We start from the raw sequence: 27923 nt of genomic DNA on the forward strand, positions 1-27923 counted from the left end.
ATACTAGCGTTTCCGGTCATGCTCACATGTGTTACGTTACACGTCACTGCAATACGTGTATTGGTACATTTTAGCCATAATAAGTTAGAGAGCTTCACATAAACTCTTTTTAGCAGTATAGTACTATATACAAGAAGATGGTGCTAATGACAACTATAGCACGAGTGGCAGATGCTTTGCCCCTGGCTGCGTCAATGCAAGAGGATGAAACGGTATGTTATAAGTGAAAGATTTTGTTGTGACAAGTCTGTTGCCATTTGCAGTTCATGCTTACTTTCACAATCGCAAGTCAGTAAGAATATATTGTCGATGTGATTATCTGTTTAATGTATTTAGGCGACAATGTTAAGAAATGTGAAAGCGATGTCCTGCTCTAACTTTTTGTTATCGACTGTGTTTGCATGATGTAATAATTTGAAAAAAATGACCTCTTTTCTGACTCTTAGTAATTAATGTAGAGTTATCTCCACTTGAATACAAATTTTCAGTTGCATACAGGTTTTAAGTTAAGATATTTACTTGTATGTATGACAACAGAATTATATTCCTTATATAATAAAACGCATGTTGTATATGTACATTAAACATTGTACATACATAAATGTACATATACACTGTAGATATAAAAATACATGTATTAAAAAAATACTATACTCAAGTATGAAGGATTCGTCACTGTCTCTTTACACTACTAAACACCATGTGAGACGCCTATGAACAGGCAATAAAAACCATTTTTCTTAACAAATACTTTATTGTCTTATCGAGTCAAACGAAACACCAATGTAAAGTTAGTTAAATTTCACAACATTAAGTACTTGCTTTAAGGAAGTAAGATATTGAATAAATGTCTTAAATTTTCGTTAAAAGATATGATAGCACTTGAAATGACAGCAAACTTCAGACAGTAAGACGGTAACCCTTGCGCCCGCAAGCTGCATCATAGGCTGCGCGGGCAGATATCAAAAGAAAATCAGCCGTCACCAAATGTCATGGTCAGTGCACAAACACAAAAGCTCCTGCACCGTACTTGCCCAAAACCCAGTGTGACTTATCCTTCTCAATTGTTCTATTGTTGTACTTCAACAATAGAAGAGGTACGGCGAGACACTTTTAAAATATAACATTTTGTCTGAATTAAGTCAGTAACATTCGACAAATAATATGTTTGATAAGAAATATCTCAGGTACATGTATACATGTACAGAGGACTCCACATAATCAAATAACGGTTATTCGAATATTTCGGTTATTTGCATAAAATTCTGCGGTCCCGATTTTTTCCTTCTTTATCTTTGTTTTTCAACTCCGTGTATTTGCATAGACTTTTGCATGACCTCCGGTTATTTGAATAAAATATTTGGGAAATTCTAAAAATAAAATCGAATATTTTTCAATTTTGCAATATGTTTTTCGCGAAATTCGCCGATATATGTTTCAAGATACTTCGCTTTTACTAGAAATCATCCTGGTAACAGATTAACGTTATAGTATGGCTTGTTATTTTATGCATGAATCTGCAAAGGTATTCGACGCTGTTACGATTTACATCAGCAGCGGTTGATCATAACTTTAGTATAATCACTGACTCAAACATCTAATTAAAGAATTTGCACTTTCAAATATGTTTATTTATTAACGTAACGTACCTTAGTTCGCGATCGGTTGGAGAAACCATGCTTCCTTACAACAATCGCCATTCATGAGTAGTCTCGTTCAACCAGAGTCTTGTTGACTACGACAGACATGTGCGTATCAAGCGTCTCATTGAACGAGACATAAAAGCATGCAAAGTTTGCGTGCAATGACTACCGCAAGTTTCGTACAGTATGTAAGCTTAGGATACAAAAGATACTTGCTACGTTAATTGTTTCATTGCTACTTGAATATGCATTAATTTCTGAAATGTTATCAAGCTATTCGCCGTATAGATCAACAATACAGGGAGAATTCTCAAAAGACATTTAGGTCGAGTGAACGCATGGCTTCATCACCTGCCGCCATTTTCGAATTCATACTAGTTGATTGGCACTTTGAAGTTTAATCACGATCGTAAGTTCATTTTGCCAGGCAAATGTACGTAAATTTGTTTATTGTTTAAGTTTAGAATTGTAGTCACAAATCCAATCCTGTTTAGTAGAATCTAATTGCATTTGATATCGATCGTTTAGCTGTTTCTCAAATATTCACGTGTCGATCTAACGAAAACAAGAATCTTATATTGGAATATTTTTTGTTATTAAACAATTAAAATCGATTTACAACTTCGAAAATAATAACTTGTGGTTCGTTTTAAGTGTAAATAATTTAGGTATTTATCAAGTAAACGAAACGATATCTATTTGCCTATTCACATACATATGTGTGGGGTCAAACGGAGGTGCAAAATGTCATCTCCGCCTATTCGAATACTCTGGTTATTTGCATATTTTCTTCTGGAAAATGACCCATGCAAATAAGCGGAATCCTCTGTACATTATGTATGGGAGTAAATATTATAGGATACTCTATGAAGAGCCCGCCGAGATACTCCATGTGGTACATCTTATACTTTGATATCTTTATAATTAAGTCTGAAATATAAAAAAAAAAAAATACATTTCAGGGTTCTCGTTAAAAGCCGGTTGCCGGCAAAAACAGCCGTGTATTTCCTTGTTTACAACCGGCTATTTTTGTCAGAAATAAGTATTGGCCCCATGGGGGCTTGTGGCCCTCAACCACCTATTATAAATTTTCAACCATCTATTCAAAAACTTAGTGAGAACCCTGCATTTGCTTTAATTCCTTTTTTTTTCTCGCAGGCTGGAAGAAATTTAATGGATTTCCAGACGCAATCAAAACAACTGTTCAAGAAAATAATGTCAGACCCCCAGCCTCCAGCTAGATGTAGCCTTGAGACAGGACCATACATATTTCAGTAGGTTGTTTAATTTTAAGGCATGGATACTCCGACCCGACATGAATATTATCAAAAAAAGTTTTGAATTGAACAAAATGTGTGGTGAATTTAAAATGGTTGGTTTAAACTTTAATACACCTAAAAAATTCAAGCATTTGAATAATTCTCCGCCTATAGCTATTAGTTTATCTTTAAAATTTTCTATCAGAATAGTCCTTTAGTTTGTGACTTGATAAATGATATATTGATGAAATATTGTATTACTTATTTTCATGATGGAAGTGGGTTTTTTCACCAGAAATGTTAGCATTTTTGTAAAAAAATAAAAATAAAAAATATGTGACTAGTTTGTTTATAATGAATTTTGAATTAGATTTTGTTACTCTATTGAAGTACAGTTTACTTTATTATCTGAAATGTAAATTGATAATTTGAAATTCTATATACAATTTTGAATTAAAAGTCTTGAATTACTATGAATTATGACTATTATGAAAGGTAATGTTTACAAGTGTGCCTTGTCTTTGAAATTTCATAATTGAATCTATATATTAAGGGCATGCACAGCCCGAAGGGCATGAAGTGCGAAGCTCTTCTAAGTTAACAGATACACGAAAATATAAGAAAAAACACAATCTTCAAAATTCAATCATACACACTGACAGCTTCAGTTTGCAGCTCCATTTTTTCATACATATGGGGAGGCTGTGCGTTGCTCCGGTACTGCTCTCCCCAGTTAATATATATTTAACTAATGAAAATGCATAACAGGAGTAATTAAACATTTTCGATTGTTTTTTAAATAATAATAATAACATTTCAAAATGGGACTAATTCACGTACCCGATAACGTTTGTGCGGGACCAGTATTTCTATAACTCTTTGTAATATTCCTGCTGAAATGATGTTATCCCGCGATTACGTCATTCCATCAGCAATAGAAACAATAGTCCTGCACAAAGGTTACCGGGTATCACATGGTACGTGAATGAGTCCAATTAAAAGCTATAGAATGCAGTCAAAATATCCACCAAGGCGAAGATATCGATGAGAACAGAAATCATGACGTCACATAACGTCAACAAATGGCGCGAAATCATAGGATTCGCATACGCAGTATTCCAGGCCTTGAATGGACACAGAGAAATCCGAATCTTTGAGTTCATTTCTTTGAGTTTATGCTAGACAATTATTACATCATATACTTCTATAGTTTGAAGTGCGTCCATTTATTTCTAAATTATGTCTTCTACATGAAATAGAAAATAAAATGATCTTCCTATGCCGTGCATACCGTATTCGACCCAATAAGCGCCCAGTGTGTTTAAGAAATTGAAAAAAAATGAAAAGGTGCTAATAAGACAAAATTCCAAATCTAGACAGTATTTTGTAGTTTTGGTCTTTATTTATGCGTGGACAATTGAAATCAAGGCCTCAAAAAGGGGGACGGCGCTTATAGGGACATGGGCGCTTATTGGGTCGAATACGGTAATTCAAATTAAAACATCTAGCTGCGCCCTTTAAGGCCTTGCCTTCAGTCATATTATAGGTCTTTTCATATTACAGAGTTATCTGCCCTAATGGGAAATTAAGGTAATGATTGTGATGTCATGTCAAACGTATCATTATACTTTCTGGAGAAAACGACCTGTATTTTGCACACAAAATGATGGAGTCACAATGGATACCTAACCACAAGGGAAATAACTCTGTAATTTGCACAGATGGAAAATAATGGAAATAATTCATGTACCATGTGATACCAGATAATATTTGTGCGGTACTAGTATTTCCAATGGCGATGGAACGTAACTATTTGTTATCTTCCAGCTGGAATGAAGTTAGCGTGGGAAATAATCTTTTAACATAATCCATCACCAATAGAAACAATACTCCCGCACAAATGGTATTGGGTATCCTATTGTGAGACATGTATTGTATACCTAATTCATTAAATTATATCAAAGGAAAGTGTATCATTCCAGTCCTAATGTGCATTATGTTTGGTCTTTTCTAGTTATCTGATCGAGAGAGGAGTGTGTTTTCTCATTCTTTGTGAAAAATCCTTTTCAAAGAGACTAGCATTTACCTACTTAGAGGATCTACAATTAGAGTTTAATTCACAGTACGGTAAAAAGGTAGAAACTGTCTCCAGACCCTACAGCTTTATTGAGTTCGGTGAGTAATAAACACTTTAATTATCAAGTTTTATAATATGAGTTTTAAATTGCCAGTTAAAAATAATTCTCTTTGGACTTGCTATTTAATAAATAAGAGAATATTTTTACTTCTCCATTTTATTGAACTAGAGAGAAAACCTGTACCATATGTGATTGAATGTGTTAGATATATGTATTTATATAGTCTTGTTTATTATAAATGCTAATGGATAAATGGATACTTAGTTATTATAACATTTACCAATACAATGTACAAATTGCTTACATTGTATGTTTCTGTTTGGAACGTTTGAGTGATTTTTTATACTGATCAGAATTCTTTAACTTAAAGATGCTACACTGCTGACAAATGGTATTTTTCGCTATCAAAAACAGGAGCAGACGATTGAGCTCTGCATACAAAGAAAATAAACTACAGAGGAGGGTTCCAATTTTAAAAAGATGTACCACAAATGCTTTAGTTGTTGTCTTAGCAATTTCATTCAATGTAATTACAGATGTTACAATGTTGAAATAATTAGATTACACAGTTTGATTGAGATCATATACTTGGTTACACTACTTTTCTAATACAGATACGTACATACAGAAAGCTAGAAAATCATACATGGACTCCAGAGCGAGAAAAAACTTGTCTTCAATAAACACTGAACTACAGGATGTACACAGAATTATGGTCCAAAATATTGATGATGTTTTAGATCGTGGAGAGAAATTATCAGGTATTAAATTTATGGACAAGGGGAGACAATCCGTCAATCTTTAGATTGAAGAAATTTTTCAGCTATTTAGCTGTGATCTATAATTTAAAAAGCTGTATAAATTACCTTGTACTATAATATAATTATATTACAGAGTTTGGTCATATCATATCTGTCATATTGTTTTTCTCTGATGAACATTGGCAGCAAAATATCATTTTGATTTTGATTATACTGTTAAACTTTGGTACAATATACTTTATATTAATGTCATAAATCAAATGGACATAGCTAATATAGTCATGTCATATGTCTATGTTTAATGCTTCTTTTTTTGTGTAATCCCTACCTTTTTTATCTTTCAGAATTGGATTTTAAAGCAAGTAATTTATCAGATATGTCTAAAACCTACAGAAAAGATGCCCATAATCTAAATTTGCGGTCATCATACGCGAAGATAGGAGCTGTATTAATTATTGTGATTGTATTCCTATTGTTCCTGCGGTATTGGTGGTGGTGAGAATGGGTCGGTGCAATCTGAAACAATTGACATCTTCAAGACTCGTAGTAATTCCTCTCTCCCGCTGTCGTAGAATATTGGTGTACGAGGTTCTTGGAAGCTGAGACTATTTTTTAATTTTGAGTTACATGTCAGTCAAATATGTGTGATACTGTATAGCTAGGTTGTATCTGACCCCCTGATTTCTGCATTAGAGGTGAAACAGTGTCATCATAAAACCTCCCTGTCTTTGAGTGATAACTTTACTTTTAATGGAATGCGGAGCCTGTGAAAACAACATACTCCATAATGGTGTTCAGATCTTCTATAGTGGATGGATTTCCTTTCTATTACCAGTACCTACGCATATTCTGTATTTGCATATTACAGAGTTATCTGCCCCTAGCAGATCATAGATATTTATTGTTATATCATGCATTTGCAAGTCAAATTTTTCAAAGAAAACGAAGAATATTTGTTTACAAACAAAAAGTCTGAACTGATACCTACCAACAATGGGAGATAACTCTATAATATACAGGGCTGATATATGACATTTATTTATAAGTCTATGAGTAATGTGAAACAGTCTCTAGTCCTGTGGTGAGCTTGAGCTAGATGCTTTACTGGATTAACCTTATTTGATGTTGCAGAAGTTATTCAGTAAGATATTGAGTTGGAACTTTTCTGAATCCAATTCCATTAAGTTCCACGATTTAAAGTTGTGTTCTGTAATGAAATCAAGTGTATGTTTTACGTCATCATCAATATTCCAGGGGTTACTATCACTGTTGTTATATCTAATCCTGGACTATAGTCATAGTAAAACTGAAGGCTCTGTGTGTGACAACAGATGAGAAACTTTGATTTACATAAAACTCAAGGAATATCGAGGATGGTACATGTATAACAGTAAAATGCTATCTGATGCACGTACATATATACAGCGTCAAGTGCTATAAAACTTCATTCTCCATATACCCCTGGCATCTCATGACATGTAAAACCTGCTACTGTATAATATTGGATTGTATCTGTAACCCTTGTTGTTGCTAACCAAAGCATATTGTTAGAGACCTCCTAATTGGCTTGATAACTTTAACCTCCTGTAGTAATCTAAGAGTTCAGTACCTTGATTCTTAGGAGTTGCTGGGATTGTGAATCATATAAGGTATTCACCCTATTGTAACTCTGAAAGTACAGGAGGAGGATACTGAGAGAGGGTATACTGTTAAATAATGTACATTTGTATGTGCCTAAGAAAATCAATTGTTTGAAAGAAGTGGTCGATTGAATGATTGGTAATTATTGAAAGGATATACCTCCTCCCTTTTGTTTTAACCCCAACAAGCCAAGTGTGTAAAGATATAAAACATGCTGCCTCTTTGCTTTAACTTAAATTCCAGGTATAATGTATTCCAATGTGATCTACAGCACAAGAATGGTGTGAATGTTTGAGAGTCATGCCAATGGAGGATGAGAAATTTGTAAAATACAAATAATAAAGTCAGGAAAAGTTACCCGAAGCTCTTTGAAATATCATACTGATAAAGTAGATTGGAACCTTTCAAACAGTGATTCATCCTAGACAATAGTTTTACATATTTCAATATCTATTGTGAGAAAATGTTATGCATGAGATTATTATGTAAATGGAATATACCTGTACTATGTTTACATGTATGAAGAATTAAATGGAAGCATTTTAACTTTTAAGACAAATAGTGCATTGATTTTTTTTTTTCAAACATGGAGTAGTTTTGCATTTCATTAATTGTTTAAATATAAAAATTATGACACTGGTTGTGTATGGTTTACCTTTATATAGATATGTATGTTACAGTTATCTAGTCTTAATTATACTCATCCATTGGGGATGAGTCTTAAAGGTGCATTTTCAATAGAATGAGCAAAAATGACACTATATAGTTTTGATACGGTTTTGGTTAAATTGATTATCTCCCTTAGTTTCATTGAATTACTATAGATCTACCAAATGCCAACTCGATTTTTTAGAAGGGAAGACTTCCCAAAATGTTTTCCAGCTTGTGGAAGAAAGAGCTTTCAAAGGCAGAGGCGCTACAAAACGAGTGACCAGAAATGATATTCTAGAAATAGAAGGAGAGCAAGTTGAGTTCATGCACACAGCCTTCAGGTTAAAATGGTTTGTAAAGGATGTATCTATGAGAAGAGAACAATTTTAAGTTGGTTAAAACAATCATGTGGTGGCACAGAGGTTGCATTGTGGATTTTCCTGTATCAGTAATTTTGGATTTTTTTTTTTTTTTTTTTTGGGATGTAAGATTTTTCATTGAAAAAATGCATCTAAAGAAGCTCCAAACTGAAAACTGTGTCAACTGCTATGTGAAATTGTGTATTACCATTATTTTATTTGTCTTATTAATTTGAAGTCTGATTGTAAGCATAATATACAAATGTGCTATCATATATTATGTTTTACCATGATTATGGCACTGTGTTATATGTTAAATTTTAAAATCCTGCATCTATTTGATGCATGTTATTCCTAGACAAGATAATGAGAGGTGTGGATATTCATTTGATAGTGATGCATATGCATACAAAGAAATAAAGAAATTTATCCTGTAACCAGTATTAACATTGTCGGAATACACCTTCCACATATATTTTTGTTGTATTTGGCACTGACAGAAAACTGCTGCATTTTAGAATTTCAGTATGTTTGCCGATGCAACTGACCTACTTCGATCTGAGGCGAAACATAGCTTGAAAGATGGACATATTTGCAACATAGTTGGCATTTTTCAGCTTGTATATGCATGTTGTTAATGAATGTTGCAGGATAAAAATTATACATGTCTTAAAATATAAGTTGTGTGTTTTTGGCTTTGGTCAGAAAGAAAAAAGTGGCTCGCCAAAGGCATGTCACTTGTCTTTCTTAACCCTCACCTTGATACAGCTTATATCTTAAGACAATGACCATGTATTCTCTATGTATATATGGTAGCATATTTATTGTGTTCTACCAAGCTATGTCATAGCTTGTTAAGGTTTTCTGTTTCTATTTTCAAACATTTGTAAATGAGAAAATGTATTCGTGAATGATATGAATGAAAGAAGAATAAAAATCATTTGTTTTCTTGAGGTCTCTCTCAATGTCAAATATCTGAAATTTTGTTACATTTATTATCCATTGTTTAAAGGGACAATTCAATCTAAGGCAACATTAAAATTTGTACATATATCGGGGGAAAAAACCGCGTCTAATGGAAATAAGATCAGTCGGTTTTAATGTGATATGCTCGAAAAGCCCATGGTGGTGAAATGTGTGTGAAACTTTCAAACTCGCTCGCTGTCCGCCATTACACATTGTGGTCGAACATCTTGTATGCTGAACCCTGTCCCTTGCTCGTAGAGTAATGCAACTTTTGTCTAGAACTACTCAAATCGCTCTGACAGTAGTGGTTTACCTTATTAGATGAATTGTCTTGCCTAAGAAACATTTTATTACCTCCTCAGTGGTTATGTAGTTCATTTGTTTAACATGCGTGACTTTTGCTCGGGAATGGGTACAGAGTACATACTGTACCTGCTTAATCGTATTGATCAACGATTTGTAGTTACAACAGTATCAATTAAAATACTTAAAAATAACGTGGAATTTGTCAATATATTGAGTTAAATGTCTCATAAGAAATGTAGAACAATACATTTATGCCATATTTTGCTTCTTGGTTATGTAAAAGAATTAGCCTGAGTGAATTGTCCCTTTAACAAATAATTTTTCATTTATTTTCATTTAAAACCAATGTTCCCTAATCATTAAGAAATGTGTGATAGCTTAGATAATTGATACACTTATTCAGTGACTTATGAATGGAGATCTATATATACTGTCATGTATAGACATCCTCGATACTCCAGGTGTTCCGATCACTTACGATCTCTACACCCCTGGACTTTCTCAGTGATCGAAACCCCTGGAGTATCGAGGATGTGTGTAGAAAGCCCAGAATGGACTACATTATTCCATCAGAAATATATACCAACAACCATCTTCGCCAGTGCATGTATATATTGAACTGTATGATTGTGTATGTTGATGAAGAAATTTATATTTATTGCAAACAGTAAAAATGCATTATAAAATCTGTAATGTTATGTTGTGTTCCTCTAAGTCACTGCTCACCAGAGTCACCAATTCCTTCTTGATTGGAGCATTCTTCTTTGCCTTTTGATTTGAGCATATATGTACACTGTAACATCTGTTCAATCATCCTAGATTCTCCAGGGATTTCGATCACTTACAATCTCTATACCCCTGGACTATCTCATGGTAAAAAGACAGCTCAGTGGAAAAACTCTGAACCAATCACAGGCCAGCAAAAAAATTACTTTGAAGACTACAGAGAGAGCAACGACGAACTTCAAAGGGAAACAATCAATCATAGTGTACCATTTTGCTCTTTTGATGTACATCAAAGGAGTAAATTACCTGTTCTGTTGCCTCCAGTTTTAGTTAGTGATCGGAACCCCTGGAGTACCAAGGATTTTGTTCATGCATTTCCAAGAAGGCAGTTTAAATATTAAACTATCGTATGTGTAACCAGATGACCTGGCACCTCCCAACACTGAGACATTAAAGAAAGAAGAGAGAGAAAAGGTGAAGAGGAAAGTAAAACTACCTCTATCTTTGTAATAATTTAATGGCGTTTTGAACTTTGAAAAATGAAATCCAAGAAAATTAAACGCCACGAAAAATAATGATTTTACAGACATCATACGATTTTATCTTATCATAAGTCATTATGCGCGTGACCAAGCATCTCCAATGGGAAACGAAGAGATCGGAGTTTACTAGTTTCATTGAGGCGGGGCGAAGTGAAAATAGAGAAGTCAAAATTTTCTTGTATTAAACTTTTTTCTACTATAGATTTTCGGAAATATGAGTGCATACCATAGAAGAAAATGGGAGAAAAAGCATATGCCCGTGTGCTCGTTTTTAAACGATTGTCCCTCAAAGATACCTAGATTACAAAATATTTGATTTCATGGGAATTTTGCCGTTTTTACCATAAACACCAGAGATTACTTTCCAAATCTGGTGTTTGATATGAATGGATGTTTACATAATTTATTTTGCAGTGTTCTTCTTTAAAAATATAGCAGTAATGATTAATAAAACTCATATTTTTTTCTTAGAATAAACCCATATGCTACCCCTTCCCCTTAATATTGAGCTAGAAAAATGGACCATTTTCAGCCATTTTTGCCAGATTTAGCCCTATATAAAAAGTTCTGGTATTAAACTTTTGGAAATATTTTTTGCATATCAATAGGGAAAAGGTTGTTCTTTCTAAAGCAGGCAGGAAAATGGGAGGTACGTATATACGCGTGCTTACTTTTTTGCCCCATTTCAATATCTCTTATTTTTTCAATATTTTCGAGTAGAAAATAAAAGTATTAAAATTACCATTAAATGTTAAAATAAAGTGACAAAAATGTATCATTTCACACATTACTGCTTAACATTTTAATAACCACGGCACTAGTTAAGAATTACAGCAAAATCAGCTCGATACAGCTAACAATACTGCCGCAGTGATGATTTAAGTAAAAACAATTGAAGCAAAAAATTATAAAACTTTGGCTCTACTCAAAGCGGAAAAAAAACATTTTAAAAATGGCCGCCAAATGGCTAATTCCTTAAAATACCCGTATAAAAAATCTAATAAGAATAGAAACGTAATTTTTTAACAAAATTTGCAACTGGCAACTTGCTACAGATATTGATAGATCTTATTTGAAAATTTCCCAACTTCTTTGACCTATGTCGAAACGAGACGTCAACGGGACTGAAAACTCAGAAGAATATAACCATAAACATCGATTTATGCAAATACAAAAAATTCAGTTTTCTTCTTTTTTTTCCCCGAGTTCTTTCAATGACAAACATTCGATTCGTGACAGGATGGCACGTTGGACCTTTACAAAAAGTCTTTTTTTGTCCTATTGATGGAAACGCTTTACTAGTAAATGATATTTATATGTTTCCCTCCTTTCCTTTAACTACACGAATTAACACATTAAGATTAAGAATCCTCAAAAGATCTAATTAGTTGATAAATATACGTCGCATACCAATACCAATGTACTCATCAGCCACTGCATTGTGCTTACCACATATTTTGCATGTGGCTTTTCATAGCGCACCGGACCGGAAGTGCAATGACCCACCCCCAGAACCAGGTTGCTCTGACAAATATAGCACACACTCCCCTCGTTGACACCCATCATCAGATTTAGTGTCAGTACGAATAAGTTGCTGCATGCTTGATCGTCTGCCATCTCCCTCCCTGTTTCAACCACCCTGATGTTAACGCCATGTCTATGCCCCTGGACCGCTATCACCCCATGTTCACGTCTGGCAAGTTCTGCACCAGAAGTCGATGATACGAAAATTACGGTGGTCGAAACCACGATGCCTTTTTCATGTTCTTCCTAGACATACGCTCATTCTCCATCCAAGATCTGGGCCGATAAATGGGCTTCTCACCGCGCTCGCTCGCAGATACCTGATTGGCATACCCTCTGAGGACAGCAATGATAACATTGGCCTTAAAAGACTCTGGGTATCCTGAGATAAGCATCATCTCCGCTAGATCTTCCTTAAGCTCTTAGCGCAGTTCTGGTACCAATGATGGTCTGGTGTTACACAATCGACGTATGCCGTCCTGAAATAGGGATTGGCGGACACAGGAAGTGCACTGCGATTGAAGATGAATTGTGAGCTGGAAACCGCTTTCTTGTAAAACTTCCAGTCCATAGATCCATCCTTGTCGCATTTGGACTTGAATATCCAGCAACGGCATCCATCCAGAATCATCGGCCGAGGGGTAGTCAACCTCCATTATCGTATACAGGCAAACTGAGTTGGCAACCTCTTTAATTATCTGCGCCGTTCTTTCATCTGCCGACCTCATTCAATCCCCATCAACCAATTCACCCACAATCACGATCTTGCTCTTAACAAACCTACTACCCGGTGGTAATGTCTCTACAGCAAGGTTCTGGTCACCCACATAATTTTTGAGTACATATACCTGGTGGTTACGAAAAGTTGACGACGTGGCTGCTGCCATTTTCTGCCTGAACTGTCGACACCAGAAATTCATGTGGACCTTGGCCAACGCTCCTGATAATTTAAGACCAATGGGACCCCCTTTCTGTTGGTGGTATAAGTCTTTATGAAGCGTGTAAGTATGGTGGCTCATCACTTCTTTGATCCCCTCTTCCAAGGCCAAAGCGAACATGAGAACTGTGTCTCGTCTGAACTAGGTGTACGTTCACGTTTTCTAAATAGGCTCTTGACGGAGCCTGGTGGTCTTTCCCCGGCGCACGACGACGGACGAAACACGACGACAATAGGTCATCTTGACCTTCAGTCAAATTACCTAAAAACCGGAAGTAGGCATAATTTGCAATGGCTCCCGATTTTAATCTTATTTTGGTAGTCTTGGCTATTAGCATGCCAAGTTTAAAGGGACAATTCAGTCTAAGAGATCATTAAAATTTGCATATATGTCAGATAAAACAAGTTCTAATGGAAATTAGATCAGTCAGTTTTACTGTGATATGCCTGAAACGCCTATGGTGGTGACACGTGTGTGAAATATTCAAACTTGCTCGCTGTCCGCCATTACACACTGTGGTCGAACTTCTTGTATGCCGAACCCTGTCCCTTGCTCGTAAAGTAATGCAACTTTTGGTTAGAACTGCTCAAATCGCTCTGACAGTAGTGTGTTTAGTGTTTACCTTATTAGGTGAATTGTCTTGACTAAAAATCATTTTATCACCTTCTCAGTGGTTATGTAGTTCATTTGTTTAATGTGCGTGACTTTGGCTCGGGTATGGGTACAGAGTTAATATTGTACCTGCTTAATCGTATTGATCAACGATTTGATATTTCAACGATATTAATTAAAATACTTAACAATGTCGTGGAATTTGTCAATGTTTTACGTTATATTTTTCATAAGAAATGTAGAACAATACATTTATGCTATATTTTGCTTATTGGTTATCTAAAAGAATTTGCCTGAGTGAATTGTCTCTTTAATATTTTTATTAAAACGTTCAGAGTATTTTTTGTTACAGTTGTACTTCTAATAGTTTCGCCTATTCAATCGTCGGCCATCTTGGAATTATCGGAAGTAGGTACCTTATTTTGGTAGTCTTGGCTACTAATTAACATGCCTAGTTTCATGTTTTCATTTAGATGTGCAGTATGCTATTTCATTACTCTGTTAAGTTTTAACTACGAAAATTGCGGCCATCTTGGAATTACCGGAAGTAGGATTTTTTTCAATGGCTCCCGCTTTTAATATTGTTTTGGTAGTCTTGGCTACTAACATGCCAATTTTCATATTTTTATTGAGATGTGCAGCATGCTATTTCATTACTTTGTTAAATCTTACCCACGAAAATGGGGGCCATCTTAAAAACAAAAAAACGGAAGTATGTACATTTTGCAATGACTTCCGGTTTAAATATTGTTTAGTAGTCTAGGCTACTCGCATGCCAATCTGATTAAAATACAGATCCTTATAACCACTCCATTATATAAAGAATCTGACAATATCACATAGGAGGTCACGTCCAGATGACCTTTATACTACGTGGTCTTCATATAGGATACATTTTCTACACCTGTCACATCCATTGAAAACGAAATTTCGTCCCAGTATACATAAACAATTAGCTTTATTGTGTTTTTAGGGCGAGATGACTACGTAAACCAAAATAATTTTTACAGTTCTTTCAAACTATTTCGTCCCTGAAATTCACTGTCAAAATTTTGCAAGTAGCAATTTGATTGGCCATTTCCAAAGGTCACCTGGACATGACCCCTAATGGGATTTTCTCAGATCCTCTTATCAAACGTAGTAATAATAAAGATCTGTATTTTAATCAGATTGCTCGCATACCAAATTTCATGAAATTTCATGCTTGTATAAAAAATGCATGATTTCCACTCTCTGTCGCGATACTTTTATCTCAGAGAGAGTGTGTGAAATAGGACTATTGATGCTCTCGTTAGCTCTGCATACCGATCTCAAGGGATGACCATGTTCACTGGCGGATTTATGGTCTTTCGGTAAGGTTATGGGCATTAAATCTTTTCCTTTTCTTACTGACATTTTCTTACAATAATATATAATGAAATACCTCTCATATTCATTTTCATATTCGAGACATAACTTTCTTGTGTTTTTCATTTTATCAATACAGAATCCATGAAATAACCCGGGTTTTCCTAAGGTCTGTAGCTCATTTCTAAATCACACGGGCATTTTAGTGAAACCTTTGGTAGCAACCCACACCAACATGGAGGCGTGGTTGTATAAACGTTCCGCAATATCTCTCCTGAAAATACGGATGGTGCCAGGTTGTTGGGTGCAGACTTTGCGGAACCGTCTGAACAATGACACGATGCCACTGTATCTACGCATGTCATGTAGCGTCACAATCAGCAGGTAGTACGCGTATACTATGGAGTCAACAAACACCCAGCCTTCATAGCGGATACAATTCACAGTTTTTGTTCTCCCCATCTCGTCCTGAAGGTCGGGAGGGATAAGACGCTTGTCACACGGATTAAACACTATTTCTGACACCTGGAATCCTTTTTTGTTCTGTGTGAGATAGATGCACTCGACTCCTTCTATTTCCGTAACGTCACTCGCACTAGCCTCGTCAGTGCACAACTCGAATTCCTGACTGGACTCCATTGATTTTATCACCAACGACAAGATAGGGACACAATAACGCAGTCGTCTTCTATAATAAAAGTACGTCGCCATTTTGATCCGGGAAATGAAGCCATCGCCACGGAGATTTCCGATATATAATTGTTGTAATTTGTAAAGTTTTTTATTAGACAATCGCATTTCTTCCAAAACGGATAAAGATGTGAAAGCATGAGAATGCAGCATAGAACGATTACGGATCTCATTGATAACATACCAATCTACCAAGCCAAACTGAAAATATCGAAAAATAGCATCTGTTTCTGAAACTGTAAACTCTATCATCCTATTTTCAATGTTGTTCATTTCCACGATTCGTTGGTTAAGAAGGTATTGTTTTAAACACTCACAGCACGGATCAGGGCGATGTTGACATCTTGAAGAATTCAGACGAATATTCAGCGGTAAACATTGGTACACTACCTTGGGACCTTCTGTGATAATGTTATCTAAGACCTTTAGCACTCGATGATAAATTTCACCTTCTAATTTTCCTTCCAATAAATTAACATCGGTGATGAAATAATTTGGACATTTTTTGTTTTCAACAAACATTTTCAATTTTCCGAAAGAAGACATGAAACAATACGCCAGATTTTCTGGTCTCCAGAATTGTCTCTCCTTTTCCTCAGACAACCAGAACATCACAGTTTTGACATGATATGAACTCAGGGGTTCCTTCATTTGTGGGTGTATAATCCATTTCATTACCAACTTCATTAGAGCGTAGCATTTCATCTGGACATGGTTGAATGATCTGGTGAGAAGAAATTCCGTTTTACTCAAGGAGAGGCGCCATTCTATGGCATGAGTGTCACTGTTTGGATGACCGATACCGACTACAAAACACCCATATTTCTTTGTAGCCTCTATGATCCACGAGGGAGGCCAGTTGTAATTCCTTTTCCTGTTACACCATTCGTCAAAATCTTTCGGTAAAGACGGACAATGTAAACCCATAACAAAATCTGCTTCTAATTGTAATGACTCGTCTTCATTTGAAAATATTTTGCTCAGCGCGGGTCCATGATTTTCAAATGCTGATGATTCTGGATTTAATATCGCTTGTGTAGCTGTGTTGAGAAGGTACGTACATCCTCTTAACATTGTAAACTGATCTTTGTTCTTATCATTTGAAAGACAGTTTAGATATTTATATCCATGATGTGATCCAGTTTCTAAAATAAACACAGAATTTTCTAAATTATTTGAAGTCGAGACAAAATGCTTTGCAGAGTTCATGTTTGCTTCATCGAACAGCGCTTCAGGTAAAATTGCGAGTATATCAAAATCTGATGCGGTGTCATGGTAGCTGCACAATCCATCCCTCTTACTGCCGACAACAACCATAAGTATGTCATCGAAGATACCGCTTTCCGAGATATCAACACAGACACAGGCAGCTACTATTCTCCGGTATTCAATGAAGATTTTTGAGAGACCATAGCTGTCTAACACATCGTTCAGTTGACTCGATATAAGTGGGTCAGACATCGTCTTGGTTGATTGACAACGCTGTAACGAAATAATGTTAGAAACTTTTATCAACATATACGTAATAGTGGTGATTTATTTCTAATATTTGTGTCATACAAGCTGTAAACTCTGCATTAAATGTCTAAACTACATATTTAGGAAAAACAGAAATCGATTGTATTATAGAATAAATGATTCTCTAATAATTAAAGAAAATAAAGAAATGTTCTTGAGAACCCATCGGAAAGAACAGCTGCATATAGGAAGGATATACAATTTTTTTTGCCCAGATACATTTTATTAAGGCGTTTTCCAATAAGCGATATACGTACACGCATACGTATTTGAAAGGATGTAATCATAAATTAAAATTTTACAAACGTAAAATGTAGGCTTTGGATTGTTATCTGCTAGACCTTGAATACACGATCATTGCATGACTATGATGTCTACCTGGTTGAGCGTAAAGGAGCGAAACTGGACATTAGTGTGGTTCGTCGGAGCAAACATGTACTAAAGTGGGAAGTGAATTGGTAAATAAATATTGCTATAATCGTAACTGTTTTACACTCAAGTTTGCTCCGATGGAACCACATTAACGACCTGCGTACAGTTTTATTCCTACGTTATATGTTTACCCTTATACAGAGGTTGACATGTGGTCGTTTTAGATCCGTCAATTTCTGTTCTGTTCTGTTGACATGTCGAGCTTATTCAGTTTCAGATTCCATGACAGATGCGCGCTTCGCTTCTTCGCTAATACTTCGCTGACAGCGGCATTGTTGAAAGTGTTCAACACTTGTGGGGAGGCATTAATGGTATATGAATCTTTGTGGCGTTTACGGGTTCTTCCGCCTCCTACACCGACTTTTGAGTTCCGGCTGCGCGCACACAGTTTCATTTAATGTTTATTTACAACTGTTAAAAGTATAACTATTAACAACAAATTGAAATTAAAAAATAACTCTTATAGCTCATTGAGATTATCTATTTATTCCAGAATTGATGACTACTTTAGACAAATATAATTTTAGAAATATTGATATCTAATGAATATATAATAATTATTGGCTAGTATATATATATTTAGAATTGGTCTTCGGACTGCGTGGGTGTTATGATAAAGTCTTTTTTACTGTTTCCTTGGACCAAATCTTTTCTAATGTAACACTGTTATCCCAGTTTTCCTGGCCTCACTATGGATGTTCACTTATGACGAACTTGTTCTGAATGTTTCAATATTTATTAAGCTAGGTCTTGAAGCTGTTGATTGACTTGACGTTGGCAACCTCATTTGGTAATGAATTCCAGTGGTTAATGACTCTATTGGAGAAGGCATTTTTTGTTGTGTTCAGCCTGACCTGCCTCTTATACAGTTTATTGGTATTCCCTTCAGTTGACTGGTATGGTCTACCATTAAACATTGTGTTTATTAATAATTTTGTGGAGTTGAATCAAGTCACAACGTTTACGTCTATATTCCAGTGTCGGTAGACCCAGAAGTCTTTAATAGTTTTTTGTTGAAGAAATGTTGAAAATAGAGATGGTAGTGGCGTATTCTAGGTGCGGTCGTACTAGGGATTTGTAGAGGGTTCTGAATATGTGTTGATCCATGTACGTGAATGTCTTAAAATGACTCCCATGATACAATTTCCTTTTTGTGCCGCTTTGTTGGCTTGTGCTGAGAGGTTCGGCTTCTCATCTATGACAACAACTAGATCCTTCTGGGTTGAATTGTTTTGTATCATCATGTATGATGATTCGTTCTGGAAGCTGTACTGAGAGGTTTCTCGTTGTTTCCGATCTCCGTGTTTTTTACACTTAGAAAGGTTAAGAGTCATCAACCAGTCCTGTGCCAGCTTAACATATTATCTATACTGTTTTGTAATCCCTGTCTGTTGAAAGATCATGACTAGAGATCTTTTAGTATTTTTTTTTGTGTCATCAGCAAACATTTTAACAAGGCATGGCACAGCTTCTGGAATTTCATTTACATATATCAGGAACAGTATTCGTCCCAGGGCACCTCCTTGGGGAACTCCACTTGTTACTGGTGGGCTTTTCGAACATGTTCCGTTAACAATTACTCGCTGTTCCATGTCCGTGAGGAAGTTTCTGATCCATCGGAGTACTTTTCCTTTTATGCCGTACTGTTCCATAACTTGTCAAAGGCCTTACTGAAGTCCAGGTATATCAGGTTGAGTGGAGCATGAACGTCCCTGTCTAAATCCGTATTGCTCATGTGCTTGACTATTCTTTGTATGATCTTACTTGGTATTGAGGTGAGACTGATTGGTCTGTAGTTACTGGGGTCTTTTCTTGAACTTTTTTGAATATCGGGCATACATTTTTTCCCCAAGAGTCCGGGAGTGTCCCTTCTTGGATTGATTTTCTGAATATGATAGTATTTTCGCTAGTAATATCGGATGGGTATTATCAGGATCTGGTGACTTGTTAGGGTTGATTTTGTTGATGGGTTTTTAGACTTATATAATGGTCACATTAATCGCCTCAATGGGTTCAACATAATTTTTGATTGGTAAGTATGGTCTTTCTAGGATGCTGTCTTCTGTAGTGAACACACTGGCGAAGTATTTATTCATAGTGTTGGCTATTTCTTCGGAAGTCGTTGTTAGCTCTCCTGATGACATTTTAACATTCCCAATCGTTGTAGCTGTGTTTGTTTTGGTTCAAACATATTTCCAGAATACCTTCGGATTTGTTTTAATTTTGTTAGCCAAGCTTTTCTCGTAGTGGTATTTGGACCATCCTCAATACTCCAGGGATTCCGATCACTTACGATGTCTACACACCTGGACTATCTCATAGTGAAATTGAAGGCAGCTCAGCGGAAAACATTTGGCCAATCACAGGCCAGCAAACATTTCCTTTGAAGACTACAGAGAGAGCGACGCCCAACATCAAAGCCACAGTCAAACACAGTGTAGCGTTATACGGCTCTTTTGGTGTACATCAATCGACTAAATAACCTGTTCTGTTATGTTGCCTCCAGGTTTACTATGAGAAAGTCCAGGAGTGTAGAGATCGTAAGTGATCGGAAGCAATGGAATATCGAGGATGTATTTGGACTGTCTCAAGGTCTGTGTAGCACGGTTAATAGCTGTTTTATATTCAGCAAAGTTGTGAGCTGATTTGCAGTGTATGTATTTGGACCAACATTTCCGTTTTTGTCTGACTGCATCCATGGCTGTTTTAGATATGTAGGTTTTGAATTTCGTTGATTATATGTTTTATATAATGGAATGTTCGCCTCTATCTCTTTATCAAGGTACTGACTGGAGACTTCCCAAGCTTCCGAGACATTTGGACAGTTTTCAATATTTAGTGGTAAACTTTTGCCTTATAGCTTCATAGTTTCTCTATTGAAGTTGCATATTGGTTTAGTGTTGCCTCCCGGATGGTTGTCTACCTTCAGGATGAGGTCAAATGATATTACTAAGTGGTCACTGGAGCCTAGACTTGGATTATATTCAAGATTTTCCACCATTCCTTTCTCATTAGTAATAATCAGGTCCAGGGTATTACTTGCTTGACCTTCCCTATATTTAGTAGGTTCCTTTACATGTTGGAACATGTAGCAGTCCTTAATTGTAGACAGACATTTGTTAGCAGGGTAGTTAGGTCCAACAGATGTTGACATTGTCTCCCAGTTATGTGTGGGTAAAGTTCATGGTGATCAGCCTTTCAAGGATTTCTAGGGTTTTGTTGTTGTTATCCAATGTGTTGTTAGGGCTCGTATAGATATTCCAAATAAAGAGTTGGTCACTATTTTTTAAGTTTATGGTGCAAAATAAGAAGTCTTGATCAATGTATTCTGAACTGATGTTGCTTTATATATATATCACTGTTCCTCTCTTCATGTTTTACGCTACATAGTGGTGGCAGTTTTCTTTCTTGTAATGACGATCATCGTAAGTGTATGCGTTTTGGAGAATCTCGGTTAGACATATTATGTCGGGGTCATTCATCCGTACAGTGTCTTCTGATTCAGCCTTTTTAGTTTGTGTTAGGGTTTCACAGTTCGAGTACATAGTAGTTAGTTTCCCACATACATTATTTTGAACATCGTCTTGATTAAAACCGGTAAAACAAATATCCTATATGGTCTTTTGGAAACCAGATTCAGTAATGGTGTGGTTGACTGGGTCATCATCAGAATCAATTGCATATGCTAGTGTTTCCCCTTGGTCATGATCATCGTTGATAGAAATTTGGGAGGAGGTGAGAGTTGTGTCGTTGTATACATAAAGCTGTAACCAGTCTCAACTTGGCCTTGGCTAACTTGTGACTAGGCCTTTTATGACTCATAAAGTCTACTGTTTGTATTGAGTTTACATTATCTACGGTTGTTGATTTTTTTATAACTAGTTGTTTCTGATGGCTAGGGTTTTGGTTAAGACCTGTGGTGGGGCTATCCCCAAACAGCAGGTCTTTCTCCTTAGATTCGCAGCGTACGTTTATGACTAAACGAGAAAGCATTACGAGACTACATTGTATATGTAACTAATACATAGGACACTTACTGAATCATGCAATAGATTTGTACATATTTGGATTATATACAATATTCTTTTTTAGACGCGACAATATAATATCTGCAATATAACATGAATAATGATTGCTCCCCTTCCAATGTACGTATCCGTATACATATATGCGTATTCATATACCATGTACCGCTTATTGTAAATAGCCTTATTGTTGTGTATTTAGTTTCGCTTATATGTATGTCGTTAAGTATCGGCCATATTGTCGGTGGACAAGTATCACTCGCCTACCGGTAAGGACCTGAATAAAGGTGTCTATACAAATGTAGATCCAATTAATCTATATTAGTTGCCACATATGTTTAACACAACGTCATTTGGGGAGAATAATGATCTTTGTAATAGCAGCTACATACAATGTACCACTGCATGCTGGTGTATCTACATCTATCTGAAACGTAGAAGTGGACCCATATTTTCATAATTTATTAGAAATACTATGACAACTTAATAAAACTTACTTACCTTACATGAAAATAATTTCTCTAAAAATTACATGATCGTAAACAGGAAGTTTAATCCACGGTATCGTATGCGAAGTACTCACAGACCAAAACAGAACGAGCATGTGTAGTAAACCACACATATGTATACAGGTATATCCACCCAGGTGAGACGAAGGTAAAACGAAGCTAGTGTCGTATATATATTTCTTTCATATATATATTCTAATACTTTTACAATATTAAGTTCGAGGTCGTGTACAGGGTCACATAATCGTTTATCTTGGTATTTAATACATATGTAAGTTGTCGTGTATCACTCTTATATATATATATCACGGTAGGCAATGTACGTCATAAACATTACTAAGAGAACAACGTAATGACTGCCGTGAGGCCCGCCTTGCGGTAAGTTTACCTCTGTTTGTATCGTTATCAATCAACTAATTAATTATTAATGCCGTCTAAAGTACGTTAAATGTATTCAAGATTCATCGGCTGTTAATAGATTTCTTACTGAATGTGCCGCGTTTGATCTGCGAGCGAACGATGTTTGTCCTTGAATGTTTGTATATCAAGGATTCTCTATACGCATTGCTACTTACTTGCAACTTGACATATGGAATAGAAATCTAGACGTAAATTTGTTCCGTTTTTTGAGTCTTTTACAATAGACATTTGTATTGTTTTGTTTAGAAAGAAAACAACAACCGATTCACTTCTACTTATCCTACTTAACCATATTCGTGCAAATAAATAAAATTGGTTTTTTTTGTTTGTTTTTTTTTTCAAATTTCAGAATTCGCTTCAAGGAATGTACTCGCATGTCTGTATAAAATATAATTACATGTACTGTAATGTACAGAATTAATTTGTAAATATCAAACTCTGGCATATCGCTAAAAAGAATAGAGTGTCAAAAATAGTAAAGCACATTTGTACAGTAATAGTACAGTAAACGTAAGTAAGACCCATTGAGTTAATTTCTAGTAAGAATATGTATCAGAAATGAAAAATTGCGAACTGCAATATGTATATATCTTTATATATATTGTATGTTCTATATGTGTTCATTGTTTATGTTTTAGTGAACGTCCGTGACCGTCCTTAACATGCTACTTTTTTTGTTTTTCTTGTGTCTTGACAAATGGACAGATCGCCTCGAAAATTCAACAATATTTTGTCCACACTGTTAGAATTACTTCTTTGCCCTGTATATGTACACAGGGACTGTAACATGGATTATGGTTTACCATGATTATGGTACTGTGTTATATGTTGCCAGTATTTCAAAACCCTGCATTTATTTGATGCATGTTATTCCTAGATATTCCTTATTTAATAGAGCTGCATATGCATATAAAGAAATATCCTGTAACCAGCATTAGCATTGTCGGAATACATCTTCCACATTTATTTTTGTTGTATTTGGCACTGACAGAAAACTGCTGCATTTTAGAATTTCAGCATGTTTACCGATGCAACTGACCTACTTCGATCTGAGGTGAAACATAGCTTGAAAGACATATTTGCAACATAGTTGGCATTTTTTCAGCTTGTATATGCATGTTGTTAATGAATGTTGCAGGATAAAAATTATACATGTCTTAAAATATAAGTTGTGTGTTTTTGGCTTTGGTCAGAAAGAAAAAAGTGGCTCGCCAAAGGTTTGTCACTTGTCTTTCTTAACCCTCACCTTGATACAGCTTATATCTTAAGACAATGACCATGTATTCTCTATGTATATATGGTAGCATATTTATTGTGTTCTACCAAGCTATGTCATAGCTTGTTAAGGTTTCCTGTTTCTATTTTCAAACATTTGTAAATGAGAAAATGTATTCGTGAATGATATGGATTTGAGGCCTCTCTCATTCGTGAATGATATGGATTTGAGGCCTCTCTCAATGTCAAATATCTGAAATTTTGTTACATTTATTATCCATTGTTTAACAAGGTAAAATTTGATTTATTTTCAATTAAAACCAATGTTCCCAAATCATTAAGAAATGTGTGAGAGCTTAAATAATTTATACATTTATTCGGTGACTTATGAGTGGAGATCTATATATACCGTCATGTATAGAAAGCCCAGAATGGACTACCGGGTACATTATTCCATCAGAAATATATACCAACAATCATCTTCGCCAGTGCATGTATAATATATATTGAACTGTATGATTGTGTATGTTCATGAAGAAATATATATTTATTGCAAACAATAAAAATGCATTATAAAATATGTCATATTATGTTATATGTTTTTTTAAGTCACCCGAGTCACCAATTGCTTCTTCTTTCTTCTTTATTGGGGCATTCTTTTTCTTTTTCTTTTCTGCTGGATTTGAACATATAGTTACACTGTAACATCTGTTCAATATGAAAGATGTTTTACATTGTATTTATAATCTAGTTTGTGTCATGGGTTGTTTGGCTTATTTTCGTCCTATTAAAAGCTAACGGCAACACCTGTATGTAATGTGTTTATGTAAATGTATATATATTTTTGGGATGCTGCTGTATGTTCGTCTTGTGTCTCGGTGGAAATTCTTGATCATTTCATAGTGCTATCCCACTGAATCGTACCGTCAGAGATACAAGACAGCACACATCACCCAAACCTCGATACTCCAGGGCTTCCGATCACTAACGATCTCTACACCCCTGGACTATCTCATAGTAAAACTGGAGGCAACAGAATAGAACAGATAATTTAGTCGTTTGATGTACATCAAAAGAGCCGTATAACGGTACACTGTGGTTGACTGTATGGCTTTGAAGTTGGGCGTCGCTCTCTCTGTAGTCTTCAGAGGAAATCTTTGCTGGTCTGTGATTGGTCAAATGTTTTCCGCTGAGCTGCCTTCAATTTCACTATGAGATAGTCCAGGGGTGTAGAGATCGTAAGTGCTCGGAACCCCTGGAGTATCGAGGATGACATCACCCGGTCACAGACAGGGGACAGAACCTTCCTCACAGGGTCGAACGCTCAATTCCAGGCCAAAAGCGAAGCGATTTAAAGGGAGAAGATAGGAGGAAGAACAGAAGAAAGAATAAGGTACTAAATATAGTCGCCTTTAACGATCATGCAATAGGTGCAGCATAAACGAACAATTCTCTAGCGCTAGAGTGTAATAATATTGCATCACTATAATGTATATAGAGACTATTCCTTGTTTCTTGATGATAATATAACAACAGATAATATTTTATCGAGTGGATGAAAACTTTGGAAAATATAATTTAAAAAAATATTAAACAAGACATAAGGAGTATTCTATTACATTTTATGTGTCTGTCCTAGGCCCAGACTAGGCCTACCGACACTAGTACATTATCAGCCACGATACCTAGCTATCTGATTTCAACATATTTTATTTGTCTTTTGAAATTTGACAAAGAGGATTGGGCACAAGTACTAACAACTTATAAGTCCAGGGTTCCAATATACAAGAGGACAAAACACGAGTATACCACAGTCTCCCGAAATACGCACCACGCACTTCGTATGTCCATTCTTACATGACCCTGGTTGTTAATAGGACGTAAATTTAATCAAGCAAACAAACAAATAGCCCGAGATACTGTGGCCCTGACACCAGACTTAGACATTATGACAGATAGATGTCTGGTGTAGGGCCAGAGCGCACTAGTACTTGAAAATCTGGAATTAGCAGACACCGTTTGGTATCGGGCCAGGTCATCCGATTCAGCTGCTTACAAAATATTACTCGTAGTAATCCATTTTATCAAACTTGCACGTTATATTTTGTCAATACAGTGATCTCTTTTCCGAAACTTTAAATTTCCCTCAGTAGATATGTTTTAGGAGTCCCAGATACGCACGTCTTCGAAAACGTTTCGTAATCTCTTCGAAGACATTCGTAACCTCTTCGAAGACGTTGGTAATTATAACCTCTACGAAGACGCTCGTAACCTCTTTCGCAACCTCTACGAAGACGTGCGTAACCTCTTCGAAAATTTCGTTACCATGAACCGTGCGAAAGTCTTATGTAAACCAAATATGAAAGTACGGCTTTAGTCGATAACGTTGCTGGCACAGGCACACGTTAACCTCGTCAAAACAGAAGACATTACCGTTAGCAAAGTCACCTCCAATAAGATTGTTTGCCGCTTAGTACTTGATCACGAACTCACCGTAAAGAAGTTGAAAGGTGAGATAAAGATTTTTATCAAGGATCAGAACAAGACCGTATGTTTGAAAGGAACTTTATTTAAAAAGTTATTGTACTTATCCGAAAGCCTCCAGTATATATGTTCATTTATAGAGAACTGAAATGTCATGTTAAACAGATAGCATTAGACTTGAAGCTAGCGTAATACAACCACGTCACCCATCATTAATCAAATGCTGTGACCGTCTTGATAGCCTTGTAAATTGGCCAGAGAAACGCCGACAGACACCCAATCAATTCTCTGCTAACGGATTGTTTTATACAGAAATAGAAGATCGCGTAACGTGTTTTATGTGTGGTGTTACTTTGAAATATTGGAACTATTTTGACGATATCAAATTGGAACACGTTTGGTGGTCAAAAAACTGTATCTTTCAACATATGTTATACGTTTTATAGATATGGGAGGAGTATCATTCTACGATGGCTTTAACACAGACGGCTGTCATTGCTCTATTTATAGTAGACACTTTAAAGTTTACGGATGCGACATTAGATACCTCATCGAAGAAAAAGGTTGGTCATACAATTGGGGAGTAATTAAAAAAGAACACATTGTTGAATTAGCGAAGATACTTGCAAACGAGTGGTCACAAGAAAACAATTATTTAGACGATTCTACATTCAAGGTTTTAGTCTCATTCAAAGAGCACATAGGAGCCGAAGCATTCTCATAATGGAATTGGAAGTATTAGAGAAGAGAGTTCAAAGTTATCTTTTAGTGCAAGTAGAAGAAAAAACGTATTGGAAATTATTGAAAAATCTGTTATGTTTAGCCTATGGATATGCCTTCAAGACAAAAGTTATGTGCTTTTCGTATGCTCAGGATGTGAGGAAGGTCAAGGGAATCAACTTGGACATGACTGTGTTATGCTTTCCATTGAAGATATTATTGATATGCATTTTGAAGAAGCATTGACTTTGATGAATCACGTAGATCTCGAAATGTTTTGAACGAACGAAGAGTTTGCTATGCGAGTTTAATGCAGGACGAGTGATTGTGAGAAGGGACTCACGTAAAAATGCAATATTGTAAGAAGATAAAGAAATACGTGCATACATTTATTGACATCACTTCAAGTATATTTATATAACTTTTTTCATATTAATGGATGAATCTCAGCATTATTACTCCAGTTCATCTACACATGACGAGCTGCGCTGATCGCA

The 27923-nt window shown here is 35.8% G+C and overlaps 2 protein-coding genes across 2 annotated transcripts; one reads left to right on the forward strand and one right to left on the reverse strand.

Annotated features, from left to right (window-relative positions):
- Positions 1-21: 21 nt before the first annotated feature.
- Positions 22-10412, forward strand: LOC138321406 (vesicle-trafficking protein SEC22b-like). Its single transcript, XM_069265076.1, has 5 exons — positions 22-212; positions 2802-2917; positions 4917-5077; positions 5655-5801; positions 6146-10412. Exons 1-5 carry the CDS (start codon positions 138-140, stop codon positions 6298-6300), a joined length of 654 nt encoding a protein of 217 aa, XP_069121177.1. The 5' UTR covers positions 22-137; the 3' UTR covers positions 6301-10412.
- Positions 10413-14368: 3956 nt separating this feature from the next.
- On the reverse strand, positions 14369-22768 carry LOC138321407 (uncharacterized). The gene is made up of 2 exons (XM_069265078.1): positions 22580-22768; positions 14369-17585 (listed from the first exon to the last, which is right to left on the reverse strand). Exon 2 carries the CDS (start codon positions 17562-17564, stop codon positions 15603-15605), a length of 1962 nt encoding a protein of 653 aa, XP_069121179.1. The 5' UTR covers positions 17565-17585; positions 22580-22768; the 3' UTR covers positions 14369-15602.
- Positions 22769-27923: the final 5155 nt, after the last annotated feature.

Source organism: Argopecten irradians, chromosome 4 (assembly GCF_041381155.1).
Source record: "Argopecten irradians isolate NY chromosome 4, Ai_NY, whole genome shotgun sequence".
NCBI classification, from domain to species: domain Eukaryota; kingdom Metazoa; phylum Mollusca; class Bivalvia; order Pectinida; family Pectinidae; genus Argopecten; species Argopecten irradians.